Genomic DNA, 25,164 nt, shown 5'->3' on the forward strand with positions numbered 1-25,164 from the left:
CCAGTTCCTCGTGATCTGGTTTATATAAGAGGCTCTGGTCACAAATGTAAAACTGCAGGGAACACCTTATTTTAACTGCCTTATCAAATATCAACGGAAAGCATGGAAATAAAACCGTTTGGATCCCAATCCCACATCTTATTTTCTCACCACTAGATGGCACAGCAACAGTGTCCAGGACAGGTCACACCGTCAAGATGAACAAACCACCGCAACAATGGAACATTTAAAACTTAATTTAATTTGAGACAAAAATACTTTTGACTTTTTTTCCATGTTCCAAAAATACTTCATTACAGTCGATCAGGAAAACACATGATCACCACAAACTGTGCTTTATCAGTAGTAATTCAAATTTCATGTTCACTTTCCCACAATCCCTTTAAACCATTTAATTCACTGACAATTTCAAAGAATGAGACCTAGAAAAAAAATCATGTTGCCATTTAAAATGCATTATTTTAGTGCAAATAATCCATGTTCGATTATTTATGATATAGCATTTTCAAGATATTTACCAAAGGCATTGATGCATTATTCAGTTTTGAATGTGTGAAAGCTGGAAGACCCGTGATAAAAGCACTTAGTCAATTTTCTGAATGTTACTTTGGCCAACATCATGATAAAGAACTGTAATACTCTGATTTGTGAAGGAAAATGCACCTTTTTAAAAAGTCAGGCTGAAGAGGCACTTTCTGGTGTGTCTAAGAAAATGATTTACTGGTAAAGTGGATAATTCCCAAATGCGTAGTAGAGAAAAAAACCACTAAAACGGTTTAGGATTTGAAAAACTTGGTCCACAATTGTCGTTACACTTCATATCAACTCTGAAGTAGTTTCTGTAATCTACTTCAAATTGAAGTGTACATACATTATTAACACACAACAAACACTGCTGTAAGTGCGAGTGAGAACTAAAATGCTGGTACAGTTCCATCAACACCAGTGTGCCAAAATAGTCCATGCAGCCAACACAAAATCAGACAAAAAGTCCCTAAATACCCTAGTAATACACAAACCAGCCTTAAAAATGACAAAAGGAGAACAACAGTTGACAATCAAGACAAACCCACTCACAACATCCTCAAATCAGTCACTTCTGGAACAATTAAATTAAATTGCTGTGCAGTAGATCTAAAGGTTAGTTACTGCAGAGTCTAAAAATGATTCACTAAAAGCATATAGTGCATCAATGTAAACAAAAACTTTTGCTACAATGTGTTATTAATATGCACTTTGTACTCATAATAGCACACTGAACGTCTCTAAAAAAGGAAACGCAAGAATTGGCACTACAAGTATGTCCACTTTGGTTTGCAAAGGCACAATATGGAGGGGTGGGTCCCATTATTTGCCTTTTCTTCGCTCCTTTTTTTTAATGCCAAGCCGGAAGTGACGTTCTGTTTGATAATTGCACGTACATCCAAGTTCACATGGGGTTTAAAGTCACTCGAAGCTCCAGCGCTGGTGTTTGTCTCCTGGAGAGCAACTTCTCATCTGGATATCTGCACGGCCGTCTTCTGTGCGGTATGTGGTGATACACATGTTTGAATGAGGGTGATATATGCTGCCATCCTGAAAAGACACAAATGCTAGATTAGGAATTTGTGGCATGGAAATGCAACAACAGAGCCGATCTGATATACGTGATATACATATATGATGGTCCTGTGAGCTGAGGGCGAGCAGACTCACGTCTCTGAACTCCCAGATGATGCCGGGAGGTCTGGGAGCACCGTCTTGTGGACAATGCTTCATCCCTATGTGTGTCATTCCATCCTGAACCTCAGCACACAGCTCAGTCACGGAGTTAAACCGAATCTCCTTTTCAGATGTGTACTCGAAGTACTGAGAGACAGAGAGAAATAACGTTTAGTTTGGAAATAATTGTGGCACATTTTAATTTCAGTTTTTTTCTCATATATTGTTGATGGCGAACAGCCCATTTCAATGAATCAATTCATAACTATGATATTTGTTTGCTTCACCACTCAGAAATGTTCATTGGTACATTAAAATTTTGTATACACTATAATATTTTATTTGCAAATTGATTATTTTTATTTCAATTACATTTTGTAAAAAAAAAAAAAAAAAATATATATATATATATATATATATATATATATATATATATATATATATATATATTTTATTTTTTATTTTATTTTTTTATAAAATATTTTAAATGCTTAACAAGGTTGCATTCATTTGATAAAAAATACAGTATAATATTAATATTGACAATTATTATTACAATTTAAAACAACTTTTCAATTGTAATATATTTTAACAACGAAATTTCAGCATCATTAATTTAGTCTTTAGTGTCGGAATGATCCTTCAGAAATCATTCTACTGTAAAATGCTGATTTACTGCTCAAGAAAAAAATTTATTTCTATAAAATGTAAAAAAAAAGTTATATGATATATAATCATTTTTATTTTTTTCCAGTATTCTTTTGAATATATATATATATAATTTATCCAGGTGGAAGTAGATCCTTCGAGGGTAAAGGCTCGAAAGGTTGAATCAAAACAAGGCTGGAAGAAACTACAAAATTTAGCTATTTAGAGAAATAACTGATCTCCAGTGTTTTTCAGATGGACAGATGTGATGTGAGCACAGTAAGGAGAAAGCTCCTATGTGGTTCAAACTTCAGTCACCATTAGCCTCACTGGCCACATGTATATTTGATACACATCTATCTTTGAGCAAAAGTGGCTAAGGTTTCCTCTTCAGTCTTGGCTGTGGAAACATTGATTTTCACTCACACATGGTGCTGCTTCAGAGTCCCTTGATGCACAGCGGTGACATAAGCCACCGGACACATCTGCAGGCTTCCTCCCCATTAAATATACATCCTTTGCAACTCACTCATTTTAGCAGCAGTGACACTAGATAAATAGCAAACCTCATGAAGGGCAGCACATCTCAGGATGGTTATATTTCAGCACAAATAAAGCTCGCTTTGTTTCACTGCAAACGCACAGAACAGGGTCTAAAGGATCTCCTGCATCTGCTGTCGTAGGTGTTATATAACTGGAAGTGAAATGCACCTCATGCTCATTTTTAAAGTTACTCGATAGCTCTGGCATTAATAGAAAGCTCACTTCTAATCCAGTCAGGCTGAGGGGTAACAGTCCCTGTGGAAGGCTATTCTCAAATCTCATTCACTTCCTCAGATTCAAATTGGCCTATTAATGATACACGTGAGAACCAATTAACTCATTCACCTCCACTATATTCTGCTCATATGCATTGGACTTACATAAGCATGTACCACAATGATATATTTGAATTTGAATTTTCAGTCTAGACTAGAAATATAGCACACGAGTCATGAGAAATACCAAGAACCTAATCCTAACCCTGACCATGTAGTAAGTAGATGTAGTTGATTAATATTACTCAGTACTTAAATCTATAGTTACACTTTAACAATGACACCTTAAAATAAAATTTTACCTAAAAACGTGGGCAAAGGGAAAGAAACTGAAAATCACTGGAGTAAGAGAAATCATGAACTTAATATTGATGATAGCTACCTGGTTACCACCTTGACCATGGCAGCCAAACAGGGACAGGTGAGCTCCTGTGGGGTTGTGGTCCGGGGCGTTATAGTCCAGACATTCAGAGTGGACTCCAGCACTACGCACCTACAACAGAAACCAGAACAGGTGGAAAACCAGGGGGAAATAGCGAGAATCACATTAAAAAGCAATCCGGAGGATATCAGATTAGATTCGATTAGACACTTACCGCTCCGTGCCAGCCAGGCCTGTCCTCTGGTACATGCAGACCAGGATAGACGTTCTGCAGGTACCATTCAAAACTCTTACACTGAAGCCGATTTCGCAGCACAATCCTTTCAGATATATCTCCATATGATTCCTGCAGGAGCAAAGAAAAATCAGGCCTCAAGACAAAAGGCCTTGCATGACAAGATTAAATTTATTGTACTTTCCTCTAGTTGGAAGTTCTTAAGTCCCATTCAAACCAAGCACTATAACTATAAAGATATTAACTAATAAATATAAAGAAGAGTGCACACCACAACTATAAAGATAAAGGCACAGAGAAAAGATATCATTGGAATCACTTCCAGAGCAATTTTTTTTCCAGCTGACTAGAGATGCAAGCAATGGCTATGTTTGCATGCAACCAAATAAACCGTTTGTAATGGGACTGACGGTTCAATCGGACTGAAAAGCCTTCATGTAAACACCTTAATCGATCCGACTGAGTTCGATGGGAATTAAAATTTCAATCGGATTGAAGGGGGTGGATTATTCCTCTTCTAATACTATAAGAGAGTGAATGTAAACACTCGATCAGATTGAACCATGAAACTAAAAGAACTGCGTGTGTGCAATGATGCAGAAATAACGTAACTTTACCGATCACTTTATTTAGCGTTCATGTAAACGTACGTTCAGATTCATCAATCGCAATGAATTCAGCCCGATTGAACCAAAAATTGTGCATGTAAACGTAGCCATTGACAGACAATCAGAATCCATCCTGCTATAACAAGCTTGAGAATTTAAAGCGACAGACACGTGTGCCCTTAGAATATACAGATGATATCGTTCGCTGGTGTGGATGCTAATATCGTTATCATTCTTTAGACTACATTTCTATCAAACAGAACGCCACGTACCTACCTCATGTTAGCTGTCCTGTAATGTTGACACAAGAACTGCCACGACACACTTCCAACTAACCAAGTGTCAACTCCAACAGGCAAACATGATCATATTCATACTCATGATCATATTGCGTCATTAATAATGTAAATTCTCTACAGAGTAATATGGAGTTACATGCCAGATTCCTTCAGCCAGGGGGATATAATATATGTTTGGCCTAGTTTTATTATCTTTGTCAGCTAATAAGCTTTTCAAAGACAGCCAAAGGAAGAACAAATACTGTAAACCGAAAGCACTCAAGCAAAACCTGAACGTTATTTACCTCATACACATTTTTTCCCCTATGTGTGTAAGTAAGCTATTTTAAGAACAGCTCTTGCACTAACAGCAACTGAAGCTGTTAAATGAGGAAATGACACAACGGCTGTGCACCTCAGATTACACAATGGCACAGGATATTAAAGAAGTGTCGTCCAATGAGAGTTTGTGGAGGTGTACCTTGCGTGCTGGAGGGTTTCGGTTGTAGAAGTGCTGCTTGTACGAGTCCATCCAGACCTCCGCAGCACGGACAGTGTTCTGAAGGAAGTTGGATCGGGAGTATGGTGCTTTCTTGGGGAACACGTGACCCACGTGGGAGCATGGGTGAATTTCTAAAGCCCCTCCACACTGCCACACCTGCAAGTTATTTTCAGAAGAAAGAAAGAAAGTAGAAAATAAGTCAATATACTGTAGGTGTTTTAATTAAGGAAGGTGAAGAACTCAAGAAATATTCATATTACAAAGTAATAAATAGCAAAAGAAAATTATGTTATTAATTATAAATTAATATTATTATGTATTACATTTATTGCATATTACATTATTAATATAATCAAAAAAGCGAAGAACTGTATATCATTTCTGCACCACTAGTGTCACAACAAAAATGAATAAATATTCAAATAAAATGATGAATAAATAAAAAATGCATTTGGTAATTACATGTGTGTTAATAATTATAAATAAATAAATAATACAACAGTAAATCATTTTCAAACAGGCTGTGTCAGGCTATTCCAGACGAGAAACAAAAGACCATCATTCACACTTTTTTTTGAGGGGGGGGGGGGGGTCAACCTACAGAAGGACTGAAATATATTTCTGCACATTAAAATAGATACAATTTTAACATTGAAAAAATCTTTCTTTAATGAGATTCGACTCATCCGGCATAACTTTTTTTGCACACAAACCCAACATTTTTAGTTCACAAACTTATATTGCCTGATTTTACTGGAATGCACCTCCTGTCAGAAATAAAACATGACATGACAACATTGCTTTAGATCTATTAAAACAACAACAAGATTCCTTTTTTATCTATTTTCCTTCTGCATACTTCTGTGGAAATATTCACAGCACATCAATTATACATGAGCGGCCCTGGAAGAAACGGCATTATATCCTGTTTCCATATGCATAAAAGATTACTCCATGGTATACGCTATCAATCTTCATTTTCTACCAAAAACCCATCGACATGCTCCAATGGGACGCCTATGCAAATTATCAGAAGGTAATGTGAACACAGAATACAGGAGTCTTACCCTGAAAGAAAGCTCCAGATTCTCTCCTCCCCAGACCTCCATGCCCATGTCGTAAGTGCCCAGATACTCAAAGTAGGCCTTGCTGACTGCAAATAGGCCCCCTGCCATAGTGGGAGACCTGAGAAATGAAAAGCAACAGAGCATTGGCAAATCATCAGAGATATTCCCTAGCACCAATTTTCTAGCAGGTAAGTGCTTCTTAGTTTTCAGCGAGCACCTCTGGTCTGCCCTCAGACGAGCCTTGAGAGAAATCTAGCGCTGAACTGGACAGTATTTGAAAATACCCCTGGGTCCGAAAATTAGAATATAGTCTTTTCACTGCACTGCAAGGGAATTGAATCAGCACATTATCACTGCAATCCAATTTCAGTCCATTTCCGTCTGAAAATAAAAAATTTTTTTTAAGTTTTTACTGGAAGAACGAGAGACCCACATGTATTTAGGGATAGTTAACTCACGTCATTCCAAACCCTTATGAATATAATTTAGCAATGCTCCAAAATGAAAATTTTGGCTTTATGACTTATGGCTGACAACCGATAAATTACCATTTTGTCTATAAAAAAGAAAAACACACTAAAATCTGTGAATTAAGACATCACAACATTAGGATGTACAGTTAGAATAATTAGCTAAATATGACATTTAACGGTGTTATTAAATCAACAGTATATTAAATGTTAACTTTCAGATGACAGCAAAATTAAATCGAGTTGTAAAAATAGAGGAAATAAACATGAGCAATTAATTGTTTTTTAAAATGGCCAAGAAAACCACATAGCAAAGCTGGATTTGGACAAGCTGAGCAGAAACCAACCTAATGGGGTCAATTCTGGATTTGCGTATCTTGCGATCGATTTCAGGCACAGCATGCCACTGGAATGTCAGCCTCCAGTCAAAGCCGCCCACCATCGGCTCATCTGTCTGCATGTAGAACTCAAATGTGTTCCAGTCAATGGTGTCAATCACTGGACATATGATGGTGCTCTCATTCTGGGCAATTCTGAGGAATTAGACAATACATAATTATAATAAATTAACATCACAAGTGTTTATATGATGCATTTGAATTGGATTTCTTTTTAAAAGCACACCTTTCCAGTAGGGGCTCAATCCAGCCAGGCACACACTCACAGTGGCAGTCAAGGAAGGTGAGAACGTGTCCCGTAGCGTAGGTGGCGCCAATGAGCCGGGCCCGTACCAGACCTTCCCTTTTTTTGGTGCGAATGAGACGAACGCGCTCCAGGTTACTGACATACTGAGCCAGCTGTGACTTCAGGTAGCCTGCCATTCATACAAAAGCAAATCTGAACCCTTTTTTATCGGGATCAAACAGATAAAGGCAAGATCACAGGAAATCAACCGATTTACTAGAGACATCTGGACTGAGCTTTATTTCAGCAAATCTATGAAATAATATCATTAGCTGACTTGCTATCCAGAGCTTTGCAAAGAAAGCATAAAATATGCAAACACGGGAAAATGTGCGAGCATACTTTAATGCAAATACTGCTTGTATTTGGCTGTATTTAAATGAAATAAATATTTACATATCAGCTTCACAGGCTATTATATTGCAGTTAGAGATTCAAAATGTAATGAACAACATTTAAAAAATGCCATTTGCAGAAATACACCACTCCCGATAAGAAATAACCAATCAGAGCCACGGTCCGTAACTTTTTTGTGTTCAAAATGTACAAAATATATATAATAAGTGAGTACACCATGATTCCATTTTCCAAAGTGTTTTTAGCCTGTCCTGAATCACTAGGGTACACCTATAATAAGCCTATAATAATACCTAATGTTTTTATTGGGACTATTTTAGATTGCTTCAGGAGTACTGCGGCAGAGTAACCCAGTACCTTCGTGATTATTCATAGACATAAACAGAGAGAAGTAGCTCCGGCTACAATGTTCTTCAGCAAGACGCAAGCAGTTCTGTTTATTAACCAAAAAGTGTCAAAAGTTACCGATTGCAGCTTTAAGTTGGTTAATCATTAAAATTGTTCATCTTTTAAAAGTAAATCAACATTATGTAAAAGTAAATAGAATTGTTTTTGCAATGGTTTTATTATTCATCAATCGTCATTCATTAGTGTAGCACCCCCCATAAAAAAAAAAAAAAAATATGGAATGGTTAACTGGATGTGGTAATGCTCACCAATCAGGACAACACAAATCTTCTAGGATGGAAGAGGCTTTAAATTAATCTGGTGGAATTGTACATTTCTGAGCGAATTTCTGAAAATTGGCTAGAAAGTGTCCCCTCACCTCTGTCACTGAAGTCATCCACAAGTATGACCTCCTTCAGTAGGATGGCTGGTGTTGTCTCCAGCACACTATGGATGGTTCTGAGTAAAGTGGACCAGGCCTCATTGTAAAACGCTATTACCACTGATGTTGTAGGGAGATGACGGATGTTGTATTTCTTAGCTTTGCATCTGGCATTGGAAAAAAAAAATCAAGAACTCATCAGACGGTTAAGAAATTTGGCTGGTATTCAAAACATGTGGTTTAGACAAGCAGTTTCCTGAGAGTTACACACTACACATGACAAAGTGCAAATGTGAACATCTAAAACATAGAAGAACCTGACAATGCTGTGAAACTGACACCATATTTTCTTGTTATCCTGACTGACTGCATATACTATTTTGCATGACAATTATTAATTATTATGGTGTAAAGAAAGAATCTGGCTCAGAAACGATGCAGGTGGAGTTTAATAAAAGTCACTTTCAATTCATAAAACAAAAGTGTTTTGTCTTCTTTTCTTTGAGCTTCATTCCTCAAATCCAGAATCTGTAATGACAATTTCTGGTTGAGAGACAGATTCTCTGTAAACAGAGAGAGTTGAATGAGAGGTGGGAGATGAACAGACATGCCAGAGAGGTCTTTACAGCATTCTGAGAAACAAGCTTCACACCATTTAATACAAAGATGGAACGATAGTAAACTGTACTTTGAAATTGCAGGTAACTCATTATTTGATGTACAATACCATTCAAAACCGAAAGACATTAATACTTTTATTCAGCAAGGATGCATTAAATTGATCAAATGTAACAGTAGAAACATTTATAATGTTACAAAAGATTACCGTTAAATGCTGGCCTTTTGAACTTTCTATTCACCAAAAAAAAATGTATTTAAAAAATGTTGTCAGCAGCAGATCAGCATATCAGATTTATTTCTGAAGGATCACATGACACTGAAGACTGGGATAATGGCTGTTGAAATTCAACTTGCAATAACATTATTAGTCAAATCAATTGTAAAATACATTAAAAAAAAATATTTAAAACCAGAAAACATTTTCAATGTTTTTACAATATCTGTGATCAAATAAATGCAGTCTTGAGAGCATTAGAGACTTACAATTTATTCTACAATAAAGCTATTTTACCAGCATTCAGCCAATACAAATGTATAGAACTTATTAATAATAATTTTGGTGCGAGTTTAACAAAATATTCTGCTACCAAAAAGAACATCTAATGACTCAAATTAATCAATAAATAATTTTAACTGTTCATTAATGAAATAGTCGAACAAATACATTCACTAAAATCAATCAGATCTGCATGTTCAATTATCACCTTATTCGTTCAGCTTTAAAGTTGGTCTCTGTAAGAAAATTTGACAATAATAATAATAATAAAAAAAATAATAATAAATTAGTCTCATTACACCACTAATGTTTGGAGCTTTTTACACTAGAAAAGCTACAATGTTTTACAGTCTTATGTTGGTAGCATTGCTTCTTTTAGTTTAGGGGAGACAGTATTAAGATGGGGCATTGAAAAATAGATTCAGCTGGGATTATGAATAAAGTGAGTCATAATGTTCCAGAGAAGGTTCTTGAACTCTCTTCAAACTCACCGCAAATATCTCTAGACTCAATGACAGCAACTACATTTAAGCAAATATTCAATAATTACCCCTACAAAGGGGGGAAGAAAAAAATCCAGAGCATAACATTTCTGGCAGTAATGCTTAAGTCTTTGACAAGAACTAACTTGCCTGAAAGTTATTTCAGAAAGCAAGCAAAAGAACTTCACATCAACAGATAAAAATCCCTGCTGATTCCAAGAAATGTGCTACTGCCATGTGTGATCTCCAGAAGAGCCTGTGATGTGGCAACCGGAGCGCAGTTGAAAGACTGCGAAGGAAAAAAAAACGCATCCAATTTGTTTCACTCCTCGCGTCTTCCAAGGGGACGCTTTCTCTTTTTTTTTTTGAGCAGCAGCTTGAACCATACTTGTTATTGTGTGACAAGAGCCATGAAACAATTACTCTCATACAAAAGCACTGCATTTCGGAGGAACCCTCCCAGCTTTGTTTTCTATTGTTGTTGGTTTTTTAATCATGTTGTCTGGCTGCAGGCAATAGTTCATGTCAGACAACAGACAACATTTGTAAAAAGGTGAAGTGTAGAAATCACCTGAGGCAATCACTATTCAGAACATCATTTAAATTTTTCAGGAAGGGGAAAAGCATCATTTTTCAGAACTACATTTCATAAATGTCATTGCAATGGCAAGAACGGAGGACTTAATGTTATTCTTAGTTGCCAGGTCTTTGCTATACAGTCACATGCTGCCGTGCAGTTGCTAGGGTGCTCTGGGTGGTTGCTATGGCACTGCATTATACAGTTATAAAGGTGTTGTAAATCTTGTTATGCAGCTGTTGTTATGCTAGGGTGCTCGGGATGGTCTATAGTTATTAAAGGGTTAGTTCACCCAAATATTAAAATTATGTTATTAATGACTCACCCTCATGTCGTTCCAAACCCGTGAGACCTCCGTTTATCTTCGTAACACAGTTTAAGATATTTTAGATTTAGTCCGAGAGCTCTCAGTCCCTCCATTGAAGCTGTGTGTACGGTACACTGTCCATGTCCAGAAAGGTAAGAAAAACATCTTAAAAGTAGTCCATGTGACATCAGAGGGTCCGTTGGAATTTTTTGAAGCATCGAAAATACATTTTGGTCCAAAAATAACAGAAATGACGACTTTATTCAGCATTGACTTCTCTTCCGGGTCTGTTGTGAGCGCGTTCACAACACTGCAGTGGCGCTGTTGACGTATGGCGCTGCTGACATGATATCTTTGTTATTGGGCACACCAGAAAACACGTCAGCAGCGTCGTACGTCAACATTCACAGAAGATGCACTCACAACCGAACCGGAAGAGAAGACAATACTGAATAAATGTGATATTTTTGGACCAAAATGCATTTTCGATGCTTCAATAAATTCTAACTGACTCTCTGATGTCACATGGACTACTTTGATGATGTTTTTCTTACCTTTCTGCATATGGACAGTATACCGTACACACAGCTTCAATGGAGGGACTGAGAGCTCTCGGACTAAATCTAAAATATCTTAAACTGTGTTCTGAAGATGAACGGAGGTCTTACATGTTTGGAACGACATTACGGTGAGTCATTAATGACGTAATTTTAATATTTGGGTGAACTAACCCTTTAAGGTGTACTGGGTGTTGTCAGAATGTTGCTAAGCAGTTTCTAGGGTCTTCTGAATTATTTCCAAGACATTGCTATCTGGTTGCCAGGGCTTTACTATCGAGTTACTAAGGTTCATTTTGCAGTGTGGTCGCTAGAGTATTTTGGACGGTTGCCAGTTACTAAAGTGCTCAAAGTATTTTTCATGTTTCTCTGTGTTTGCTAAGCTGTTCTCTGTGGTTGACAGGGCCACATTTACTACAGTGTTTTTACCATGTAACTATGTGGTTTCTAGGGTGTTGCTAGGTGGTAGGGTGTGTAATGAGTCCCTCAGTGTGACAGACATACTCATGCATCCTGTTGTCTTGAATATGGCGATGAAGAGAGATCTTGTCGCTGATGAAGATGTTGATGGCGTAGCGCTCAATGGTGGCCTCCTCCTCTTTCTTCTCCTCATCGTTGAGGGTGAGTCGAGTGGCTCGGCCATATTCTCCAGGAGCGTTGTTGTCTGGCGCGAGCTTCTCATAAACGGGTCGCTGGAGGCTGTCGGAGTCCTCCTCCTCCTTCTTGATGGATGGAAGATCCCGGACCAGGATGTCGTGTTGACCATCTTTATCAGGAAGAGACGGGGGGGACGAACGGACTAAAAGAAGGTAGAAGAGCCACAGCAGAGAAAAGAGGAAGCAGACCTTGGCCAGGAGAGCCACCTTCCTCGACCAGCGGATCTTCATCACAACAGCACCAGTCAAAGAGCCCCAGACTCCCAATTTACTGAAGGATAAGCCAAGAAACAGAAGTGCAGATTAGTGACAGATTGATGCATATGCTGGAAAGATATACTGAGGGCCTTGTCAATGAATATTACACTGTTTCTGTTTTCAAAAATAAGTAGAAAACAAGGAGTAAATATACATATTTAACATATATTAAACAGATTATGCAGATTACGTGCAAGACCACCTGGGTCACTGATGCTTATTATTTATTTTACGGTACTATAAAATTATCTGAAAAACCTTTTTCACACATGAAGCATCCTAAAAACTGTACCGTTAACAAAATATCTACAAAACAATCGAAATGGAATACAGTACTGTATGCGATTCAGTAAATTGCCGATAACACTTTGCCTACTGGAAAAGTGATGAGTGAACCAGCAATTTACAAAGATTTCATATTCATTCAAATTAATAGCAAGAACAAAAATTGGCAGAATTATTCAGATGCACCAATTTTACGGCTGTTTTGACCGAAGCCCTCGTGCTAACCGCCACCTCCAATCACGGAAGCTGAATGTGAGGGGTTGAATACAGACAATCTATCATCAGCTGAGGGTAACGGAGTAATCACATAATTGAGCTGCATTAATATTTCAGCAGGCAGGGATTTAGCTGAACAGTGGTCGTGACAGACAGACAGTCTGAGACAGTAATCCCATTCCTCAATCACGACACGTTTAACCTTTTAACCCCATTGAATGATGAATGTCGCTTACGCACACATATATATACGCAACAAAACCGCACACTAAATAATCTAAATGGACCATCAATGCACTTCAGATATTTGGGAGTCTGTGGTTTAAATGTTTGGCAGTAGACAGCTAATGGCTTAACTACTCTATGAATGTGGGCAAGAGCAGGCAAAAAGAGGGGAAGATATCTATGAAAACAAACTCAGGACATTCTGAGAAGAGTGAGAAGACTAGATGCTATAAATATCTATCAGCTTGTTTTAAATTGCTTTCACTGGCTCTATAAAAATAGCACCACACGTATAGGTTTAACTGTACACCTAGTGTTGAAACCAAATGCCTGGTATGAAACATCTACTCATAAAAAACTGTCAGATATATAACAATTTAATTTTTTCATTCATTAGTTTCATGCATTCCAACGTTATAAGAGAAATTATATATAAACTAATACCAATCGAATGATTTTTTTTTTTTTTTGCCAACACACATAAAAGTGTATTTATTTTAACAAAGATTTATTTATTCCCTTATAATTATTGATATTTATGAATTGAAGACTGCTGCCCCAATTTATTTTTTTTATCATTTATGTGTTTTCTTCTGCTACTTAGCTCTTTAGAAGATGTAAAAGCTGCCCTTTCCAAAAGACTGGTCACAAGCCAAGGGACAAAAGCTTTCTGGGCTTACAGAATGGAGAGCTCTTTGAAAGCAACCCTTGACTGGGCACCCATAAAAACTTCCGTATTAAACCTGATAGGCTGGATGGATGTGGGAAAGCTGAGGAACTTCAGCTCTTCAGGGTTGAGAAGCTTGAGTATCACCTTTGTGGCATTATTACCTTTAAATTGTAGGTTCAAAAAGTGGTTTGGTGCACAAAAGCGTTTAAAAACAACAGTCTTATGTCTTTCGAAACTGGTTTTACCTTCTTACATAAAAGGAGAAATGCATACAGCAAAGATGAATAATGACTGCAGCTGTCAAGACCAAATTGTCAGTGAATAATGGTTTAAATGTCATGCTTAGTACTTTAAAAAATATCATTTTGTGGAAGAGAGAAGATCAGACATTCTGCTAAACTTCTCTTTTGGTGTTCCGCAGAAGACATACAGATCATGAGGACAAGTAAAATGATGACAGAATAGTAATTTGTGTGCTGTATTAATAAGAAGGAGAAAATGAGGCAACCAGTGTGTGTACAGTCATCCAGGGAGAGTTTAGTCAGAACATTTTCATAATGCTGTTTACAGTAAGATGGATTTTGCTGTGGATCAGCAGTCAGAACATCTGTGCATTAGTCTATGTGTAACAGTTCCTGGTGAAAGCAATAATTGCTCATATAATGAACATTTCTAACAGACTCTCATGACTTGAATGAAATTAGGTCAGTTAGTACCAACCCAGAATGTCTGAAACATCCAGATTTACTTGTCTGACAAGTGCTCTCTATTCACAGCTTGTTCTCTTTCGTTTGTCTGATTTTTTTCAAAACTTTACATGCCACATCCACTTTAATCACTAGCATACACGTTGCATTTCCTTCTGTTTTCTCTTTATCAAAATGTAGCATCACACTTCTGCACATTCCCCCTAAAACCACTGGTCCTCAAACCATAACATACACTGAGGTAAGTGGTTACAAACTTTTTATCTCAGCTATATTTAAAAAATAAAAACATGTTGAAAATTAGTCAAATTTATTTATTTAAATGTAGCTAAAATAAATTGATTGCAACCACTTGCAACAAAATTTTGTAAACTCAATGAATCATACTCAACATGTGTTTTCAAATATATTAAACTTGAGAAAAGTAGAAAATAAATGTTTTTATCTATATTTCTAGTTCTATTGAGAGCTATTGTACTTTATACTATTGTACTAAATACTTTGAAGTATTTCTCAAAATAATTTCAGTTTCAAACCCATACTCATCAAACAAACTGCAAATATGGATTCTTTTTAAATTAAATAAAAAAAATTACAATATATTATGTAGTATTTTTTACAACCATGCTGGAAACACCATTTTAAACCAGCCAAAGATGGCTGACTACTCTTGGCCGTTTATGTTGTCCACCCAGCCTGGCTGGACTGGTGAAAAATTAATAAATAAACATTTTGAGAGGAAATGGGAGAAGCAGAAGATTAAGAATGGAAAATTCCTAAATAATAAGCAGCTATGCCAAATAAGTAATGGATTTTGACTCTATCAACATCATTCACATAATCAGATCAGACATGCCCAAATACACACAGAAGTACAAAGAATATGGTAGAACAGAAAACAAGGTGGTACCATGATGCATCTACCACGATGCAATGCCATTCTTTAAAAGCTTGAATTGCTATGCATGCATATGATAATTCAAAAGCATGATATATATATATATATATATATATATATATATATATATATATATATATATATATATATATATATATATATATATATATATATATATATATATATATATAGCACAATGGTATTACCATGACTATACCATCGTACCACCACAATACTTTTTTTCAAGAAGACAGACACACTGTAATCTGAGATCTAGATCGTTTCGTAAAGATACAGTAGAAGCATCATCAAACTATTAATATAAGTAGGCTAACTCGTAACATATTGACCGTACATAACATATGAACACATATAATCCAAAATACAAAGATCAATACAACTGAGCAGCGACTTTCTGAGTAAAAACATGAGTGTGTATGGATCACGAGCATCAAAACAACAATCATCGAATGTATCAGTGTTGTGACTGCAGGCCCTTTAACATGCAAAACAACTTTATATCGCACAGTCAGACAGACACACACACGACACTGGTGTAACTAAACACCTGATGATCTTACCTGATCTCTTCATGCCGTGCTCTTCCACAGATATAAGGAGCTGCTGGTTCGCCGCTCGTGCCGCTGTCAGCACACACACATCCTCCTCAAACAACAAACCCGCTCTACTCCTCCACACACACATACACGCACGCACACACACACACTACTGCCCACGCTAATCGCTTTAAGTAGCTCGACTCCTTACAAACGCGCGATCTTTTGACGAGTTACACGGCTGAAGTAAATGTCATGGTCTTGCATGTACTGCATCGCACCCCAGGAAGTTTCAGATTTGACAGTCTGGCTTCATAAAGTGGGCCACGTGACTGGAGCATTATGGGAAGTCTGGGAGTTCAATGTGCGTGCATTACAGCTGCACACTCAAGAAGAGCCTGTGTGTCTTATTTAATATTCACACTGTGATTTCAATGTTTTTAAAAGATTTCCTTAGTACAACAATTTTTTCAAGAATCAATCATTATTTATATATTTATTGTGTATTTATTTATCTTTTTGTCTATTTATTTGTTTGTTTGTTTGTTTTAAAGGAAATTGTTTTCAGTTGAAATTGTATGTTTATATACATTTTTCTGTATTATAATTTTTGATAATCAACCATTATTAGTTTTTTTGTATGTCCAATCATGCTTTTTTTGTTTCAGGCCTAATTGTTTGTTTATTTGTTTGTTTGTTTGAATGCATGTTTGTCCAATTGTGCAATTACATTATTTTCTGAGAATCAACAATTGTTTGTTTGTTTATCAAACTACCAAATTGTATTTATTTATTTATATTTTATTTATTTATTTATTTATTTATTGAGAATCAACAGTTTGTTTGTTTTTTGTTTTTGTGTGTGTGTGTTACTTTTTTGTTTATCCAGATGAGCATTTGTATTTTTTTTAAGAAACAACTAAATTACTAGAATTTTTACTAAATGGACCCTTTTCACAAGACTGATAACGGGCATTAGCATCGTAAATCCTCAAAAGTTTTGACTTGAACTGCCTAATTATAACATTGGAAAATATTAACCCAGGCTACGTCTGTATTTCTTTGTTTTATGTTTTTTATTATTTCCGTATCCATAATTACATCCAATGTTGTATTTAATTGTTGAAGTTAATTGTTTATACTTGTAATAATAATAATAAAAAATTTTATCCTCAAACTTTTTTATATTTAGATTTTTTTTATAATGTACATTTATAACACTATGCTATGTATTATATCACATCTGCATCAAAAAAAAAAAAAAAAAAAAGAGAAGGTCTTTCTAAATGCAGGGTCTATAAGAGGGACTCTCTTCTGACTGCTGTTATCAGTCTCTCACAATTTGATTTTTTTTTTTTTTGAAACTCGTGAAAACACTATCATCAAGCTTTTCTTTTTTCTTTTTGAGCAAATGAGAATGCAAAAATATATACTAGTGGTAATATTCTCCCATTCACTGCTCTCGAAGTTAACCCAAACATGACGACTTCCGCTGCTGAGAAACCCGGAAATGTGAAAAAGCTCTATTACTAACATGTCTATATCATAAAATGTGCAGCAGATCATTAGTTAGAAAACTAAATTAGTTAATACTTAAAAAGGGCATGCAATTTCCTTTCAGTTCTGTACGTTTTATCTTCTCCAAACAGGAAGACCTTCAGAAACTCAAACCCATGAAGCCCATGGTTGAAAAGTTAAGAATGGATTAAATAAAAATGATTGATTGATTGTTGCTGTTTAAATATCAGCACATATCTTATAATATTTCTGACATCGTCATAGCAGTCATGAAGCTTTAACATCTCATCAGTTTCAGTGAAAACATGGAAAACCACAGACCAAAATGAAAAACCTCATCCTCTGTAGAGAATACAAAACAAACAAACAAACAAAAAATAAGATATTGTTTATAAAGAGAATTCTGCAAATAAGAACAGTGCTTGCCAATGGAATACTGCAGGTTTTTATTATATAAAAAAAGTATAAATCACACAACATTCAAACCAATTGTAATCCTAGCATTGAAGTTTTTGTTGTGGCAAGATGCGTAAGTATGTTGTAATTCTTCAGATGTTGACTCAACAACGCCCTTAACTTGCAGAGATCCTCCCATCCTGCAACGTGGCAAGTTAATGTTCAAGGTTAGACTATAAACGACCCTATGTTGGACACAATAGGGTTACGTGTGCTTCACTACTACCTCTCTGTTGTACAGGTGAAACAGGTATATCTAGGCCCTGTGGTGTAAATCATTCCCAGCTCTGCACACAAACCACAATCCTATTCCTATTGTTACTATCGATTGTAAATTAACTAAATACAATGATATTAAACAGCTTAAGCCCAAAGCAGACTTGTGTAGGTGGATATTTCATTTAGTCTTTTATTTCCATGACAAATTATATTGTGTGGTCACCATGAAATAACCACTGTCTGTAATGTCAGTTTTTTCTTAGCACATGATCACTGTTACTATAATATCTAGATCAAAAGTAATTATTGACAAGGACGGAACATGAACTGCATGCTGGCCGGTGTACAGCTGCATGTTGAACAGAAAGCTGAGCTGCGCTGCCGTGCCAATGCACTGCATGACTCTTGTCTGAAACATTTATGCTCATTCTCATCTGTCCCAAGGCAGCTATCTAACTATGTCTCAGATAGTTTTATATGCTACATAATTCAAATGGACACCGAGACACTACATTTATAGTCAAAATATACATATATATATATATATATATATATATATATATATATATAAAATACATTTATATGCCATTATAATTCGTTTTTTAATAACATTATAATTCGTTTTTTAATAACTTTAATAAGCATTTTGTCTACGTTTTCCAGTAAAGGTTTCTAATCAAAATGAGAAAATAAGGTTTTCACAGGAAATATTGAATTATTTTTTTAAAACAACCATACATATACATATGAATAATGTTACACTGTAGATCATTTTCTTATATTTTGTCTAATTTTTAGTCAAAATATTTGTTATTCTCTTCTAAATGTTTTAGCATGCATATTAGAATATTTAGTGAGACTAATGAGGCCAATAGGGAATGTAATTTAAGATTATCTAAAATAAATTCTTGCAAAATTTACAGAGAGCATTTTATTTAAGGATTTGTTGATATTTTTACTGGAAAACTAGAATACATTTTGTTTTATTTTATGTTATTTTATAAAAAAAGTCAGCTGTTCCTTTATTTGTTTGTTTGTTAGTTTTTGTTTGTTCAACTACAATAGTATTTTTTTAATCAACTAAATTGCTATAACTTTTACTAAATTACTAACATTTCTATATTATAAAATGTGCAGCAGATCATTAGTTAGAAAACCAAATTAGTTTATACTTAAAAAATGGCATGAAATTTAAAGGTACAGGTTGTAGGACCTGCCACTAGAGGGCACACTACCAAAACAATAACAATGGAGTGGTTTGATGACGCTAAGAAGGAGCGTGAAATGATGGGAATTGTTGTCTTCTACCCAACCGCTGACGGCCATCAGACGGAAAGATAAATCATGGATTTATCGCGAGTTCAATGTTTTGCGCGAGTAGATTGCATACAAAGTCAATGCAAAGACGCGATCAGACGATGGATCAGACGCGTCCTCGCGTGGGTCTAGAGATGCGATCCCGCGTGTTTGGCGTGTATGCCCCATAATACTAATCATGTTGATCGTTATAATAGCATACGTTTTCTGTAAAGATACGAATAAAAACAACTCACCTGTCGAGTAAAACACAAGCGAGGTCAGCATCTCTTTCTAGTTGAAGTTTGTCACGAAGCTACTTCCTCATTTGTCCACGACACTGTTGTCATGTGGTTTCTACGTCAGTAAAGGTGGCCACAAAGGGTAACTAACGTCATTGACAGGCGACTGCACTGCCCCGTGTCACATAGACAGTAAAAGAAATGGACACAGCGACCCCATTGGAACTCAATTGAGACAAGTGAAGCCCATTTTTAGCGTTTTTTAGCACTTCCGTTTCTGACGCGCAGACTCAAACGTAGCTTGATGACGTCAGCAACCTGTCTGACAGATGTAAATCTTCTAAGTGGCTGTGCGTGCAAACTGCCATCGTTAATCTTGCAGAGACGGCGAGCTTGAGCGGGGAGTTCTTTGTCGTGAGTGAGCAGGAATAAGTATTCTGATTAATCATTTTGTATAGTATTTTAAAATGTAATGCCAGTACGCCATATTAAGTTAATTGCCTGCGAGCTTCTCCTCCTGTCTGTACGGTAATGCGACAGAGAGTTGAGTGGTTATGACGCAATCGTTAGCCTATTTTTTACAAAAACTGTTTATACGGGGGCCATAATGTAACATAGAAGGTAATGGAGCCCTTTATACATGGTCGTGTATCTTTAGAAATAAATAATGGACAAACGGAGTCTTTAAATGCCTCAGATGTAAAGTTATTCGCTGTCAAAGTGACGTCAAAATGAATGGGAGTCAATGGGAATGCTTACGCAAGTGAAGTTCTGCTAATAGATGGCAGCCCCCACCCAACTTCAACTTCCGGTCGAGTTCCTTGCCCCCTGCCGTGTCACTGTTTAGAATGGGAATTTTCTCATGATTTACAATTAGTTGAAAACATTAGAGATATTGTTAGTAATCAGCTGGACAAAATATATAACACTAGCTTAGTGATTTTTGGATATTTTACTGCAAATATTTTATTTATGATGTTTTTATTATTTATTTTATTTTATTTTATTTTATTTTGCAGTGCAAGTATTTAGAGCTGTGTGTAAAGAGAATATATTTTAACTGGAAAAGTAAAGTTTTTTTGTATTTAATCATTAAAAATAACTATTTTATTTTATTTATTTATTTACATTTTAATATTTTTATTACATTTTTCTCTGGTGCAAGATCAAGTGAACTTTGTTGTCCCTCATGTACGGCGATGCCCTTAAAGTGACAAAGGCAATTGTAAAATCCTTCTCTTATGAACCGTGACATTTACACGTTCCACACCCAGTTTGATTTTGTTTGGAAAGGATTGGTATGTCCTCCCCATCATGTCCTGCTAGTGCCGGACTCCATCTGGTGCTTGTGAAGCATGACAGCTTTTAAAGACACAACCCTTCATTTCAGAGCTGCTGTCCGACAGATCACTACAGAAAACACCACATGCTTCAAAGCAACAAATTAACAAACACTGATGCAGCTGAATAGTTTAATAATTGTTAACTATCACATCCTTGACATTCTTAGAATCACATATTATCTGATTTTAACATCTAATATCTACAAATGTAATTATTATTGTGGTGTTAAAGCTACAGTATAGTGTTTGTCTGCAGATGTACTGCATGTTCAGTACCAGACGTTTTCAGTTTTCATTTTAGGATTTTGGATTGCACCTTGAGGATTAATGTTTGCCAGCTTGATATTTTGCCAGTTGTGTTGCTGTCTTTTCCATGCCAAAACCAACTGATTTTCCCTTTTGGTCTCATTGCGAGAGAAGGAGTTTTATTTCCACGATAAGATCTCCAGCAACCTTTACTAGATAGGTGCACACATTGTACAAAGTATGTGTCTTACATTACAGCTTTTCTTGAGTGCACAAACTTAATAAGCCTGTGCAAAGTGGTGCTAGACCTCGAGGTGTGCTGTTTTCTGAAAATAAAGGGGAACATAATTGTACTAAAACCTGTAATCATTTATATCAATGTTGTGTGTGCATTTCTATACTTTGGCAAACTTCAATGATGGAAGTAAAAGATGGAAGTAAAAAAAAAAAAACGTTTCCCCCAACTATTTTATTTTTGTATTCTTTTAGAGGACTATGTAATTCTGCATACTGCATGTTGCCTTGGCTTGTATATTTAACAGAAATATACTGCAAAATAAAAAAATATATATATTTATGTCTTGTTTTACAGTACAAATGTCTAAACATGTCTAAATCAAGATAATTTATTTGAGAATCAAAAAGACAAGATATTTTCTGGGGAAAAATGGAAACAAAAATGGAAAATGTAATTATTTATTTGCTTAAAACAAGCAGAAAATATCTGCCATTAGGGTAAGAAAAATGCCTTTATTTTCTCTTTGAGTTAAGTTTATTTTTCTTACCCCATTAGCAGATATTTTTCTTGTTTTAAGCATTAAATCTCTAATTCTGATATATTTTAATTAATTCTGCATAAGTGAGTGTATCGTGATTTAAGAATGTTTAGATGTTTAAATGGAAAACAAGACAAAAAAAAACTAAGTGAGAAATATTTTTTGCAGTGTAAGTAAAAAAAAAAAAAAAAAAGTATATTACAGTAAAGCACCAACAATTTAAATGACAGTTTAATTTTCAATCTGTCCGTCTGTAGAAGCGTGGATCTCGCTCCTCTGCCATCTTGATGAAGTGAAGGCTGTCACCTAGTGGTTATTGTATGAATCTCGTGACATTTAACAGATTTATTAGTAGATCAGATCCGTTCCCCTTTCACTAAATATTCAATCAGCATAATGTGAGAATCTGACTTATCTTTAATAGTTAAGTTAAAAGGAAAATTTTATTCTCCAAAAACCCCACCAAGGTAGTAGCTACTCTAGTTCTGCAAAATCGTCGTCAAGTTTTATAGCATTTGACTGAGAATATTTTTTCCCCGCCAGACCTATTGTCATACCATCAGATATGTTGGGAAATGTAAGGCCGCAAGCATTTAACAGCATTATAAATCATAGCCAGACTTCAAAACAAAACGTCTCCAGCTGATGATCTCACTGAAGATTTACTCTGTTCGTTTGAACTGTCTCATATGGAGTTTGGCTCGCTCTCCCAAAGAATAACGATACAAGTTGTGACTATGCCGAGTCTGAAAAGATTTGTAAGCAAAAAAAAAAAAAAAAAAAAAAAAAAAAAAAAAAAGACTTGACTTGTTACGGTTATTTGGTGAAGGACACAGTCAGGGTGAACGACTCTGATTTGAATTTCCCAGGGGAGCAGATATTCACAGTCACACACAAAGGCGTTATTAAGGTCTATTAATAGTCAACACTTATAGTACAATACTTCTATTTTTTAAGGAAAAGAGAACGTCTGCTTCTAAAGAAAGGTCACTGAGGTCGCTGTGGCGTTCTTAATCTCGAGGAGACAGCAGCTCCAGGGTTACAGAAGCGGCGTGCCATGCAGTCATTCTCCGGCCAGGATAGCGGTCTATTGAGAGTTGTCTCTGCACTGATTATTCTACTCTGCAGCAGAGTAGAAATTGTATGTAGGGCCTGTATAGTTTACCTCATTTCTTACTTTCTTCTTGTTAAAGAAACCACAGAATGCATTGGAACAAACAGAGTGGCCGTGACAAAAGCAGTCCTCTCAGGGTGTTCGCCTCAACCATTGACCTCTCTAAACCCTATCAAATACCATAGAAACCTGAACTCGGCATCCTGGCAACAGGCAGAACTGTTTGCTTGTGCTGCATTATAGACAAAGGGTGAAAACGTAGATGGAATGAAGCATGACACTAAGAGGAAGCTTTGCTAGCTGTCCTCTGTGAATGAAGGAGGCCGCGTTGTGCTACTGAGAGTCTATGAAGGGCTCCTTGGTTGCTCAGCTGTCACATTCATTTCATTAATAACAATCATGAGATTTTTTCATCAAAAAAAAGGTTGTGAGGTGAAAAAAAGTGCAAACAACATGAGATGAAACATGCAGGTGAATAAAATTTGAAGCAGTGAAACAAAAATAAAACTTTTCTATGTGTAAAACTGTATGTATTTTTACACATATAGACACACACACACAAACACACACACACACACACACACACACACACACACACACACACACACACACACACACACACACATATATATATATATATATATATATATATATATATATATAATTTTACATAATACATATTTTATTTATTTTTACAATATTTAATATACTGTATATATATATATATATATATATATATATATATATATATATATATATATATACATATACGTGTGTGGGCATAAACATGGGTTATATTTGTGGGGTGATAATAAGAAAAGATGATGCTGCTGATTAAACAGTGTCACTTGTCTTTATCAATAAATAAGATGGCCGTCTAGGAGATGCTCTGGAGAATCTGCCAGCTGAATGAGTCACGCTCACGCAGGAAGGAGAGCAACGCGGCTGCGATCTCGTTCCTGCAGATGGGGCCCCATGACTCTGCCTGGTTGCTCCTGATAACACTGCTGGAATTGTTCCTTGCTTCACTCCCCCTCACATTTATCAAAAGCGAGTACAATGACATCCTTCAGTGCTGCTGCATGCTGAGGTGCTTTCATGGTTTTGGGCCATCACACCAACATCCCCAGCGCTCGCATGAATATCACTCTGGAAAATGTTATGAGTTTACATGAGACAACAACATTCAGACTTAAACGGTTGTTTCACCAGCAACACGATTGTAACACATTTTTACCTGTGGGTTTGCCATGGCTTTGCTGTGTGGTTGTTAAAGTGTTCTGAGAGGTAGTTAGGGTTCGCATTATATAAATTCATACAAAAATGCCACCTCATGAAATAGTTACTTCTTTTTTCCATGAGATCTGGTTGGTCTGAACGAGACTTGGAGCAGCAGCTGACTGAAGAAGACACTGACAATATGAACAAAGTACTCTTTGGCTCAATTAACACATGGATAACTTTTGCCACTAAGCATATATAGGCTTTTTCTTGACACGGCTGCCCTCGGATGAGGAATGAATAAACCATGATGGAGAAGAGAAGGGGAGTGTGTCTGATGTAGTCAGCAGTCTGAAAGAGACTGGCACAGATAGTCACCTTGTCTGGTTTCCTGTCCTCTATTTCACCTCGCCGTGTTTCCGCTGCACCTCCCGCAGTTGTCTTTCCACTCCGAGTGTTTAATGTTTTACGATGACAACTGGGACGATCAGTCGATATGAAAAACTGTTTGCTACATTTAGCACAACAAAGTCACTTCATTACACCTCACATTAACAGCACATCCTTTATTGCTATTTTCTCACAGAGACTATAGTTCTTTATATTGGTGACCACGTGGCTTCGCTGTTCTGACCTAGACAGTCATTGTTCATCCTTTAGAAGCTCACAGCATCTGGCTTTGATAACAGAATTTGTGTGCCA

General features: G+C 36.2%; 1 protein-coding gene across 1 annotated transcript; it reads right to left on the minus strand.

Moving 5' to 3' along the window:
* Nucleotides 1-220: 220 nt before the first annotated feature.
* Nucleotides 221-16,369, minus strand: LOC113119434 (polypeptide N-acetylgalactosaminyltransferase 4-like). The gene is made up of 11 exons (XM_026288933.1): nt 16,056-16,369; nt 12,064-12,486; nt 8,517-8,686; nt 7,334-7,523; nt 7,057-7,242; nt 6,240-6,357; nt 5,152-5,328; nt 3,764-3,895; nt 3,550-3,660; nt 1,696-1,848; nt 221-1,575 (listed from the first exon to the last, which is right to left on the minus strand). The coding sequence occupies exons 2-11, from the start codon at nt 12,444-12,446 to the stop codon at nt 1,447-1,449; spliced, it is 1,749 nt and encodes a 582-aa protein (XP_026144718.1). The 5' UTR covers nt 12,447-12,486; nt 16,056-16,369; the 3' UTR covers nt 221-1,446.
* Between the last annotated feature and the right edge of the window lie 8,795 nt (nt 16,370-25,164).

This window comes from Carassius auratus, chromosome 19, assembly GCF_003368295.1.
Source record: "Carassius auratus strain Wakin chromosome 19, ASM336829v1, whole genome shotgun sequence".
In the NCBI taxonomy this organism is placed as follows: Eukaryota; Metazoa; Chordata; class Actinopteri; order Cypriniformes; family Cyprinidae; genus Carassius; species Carassius auratus.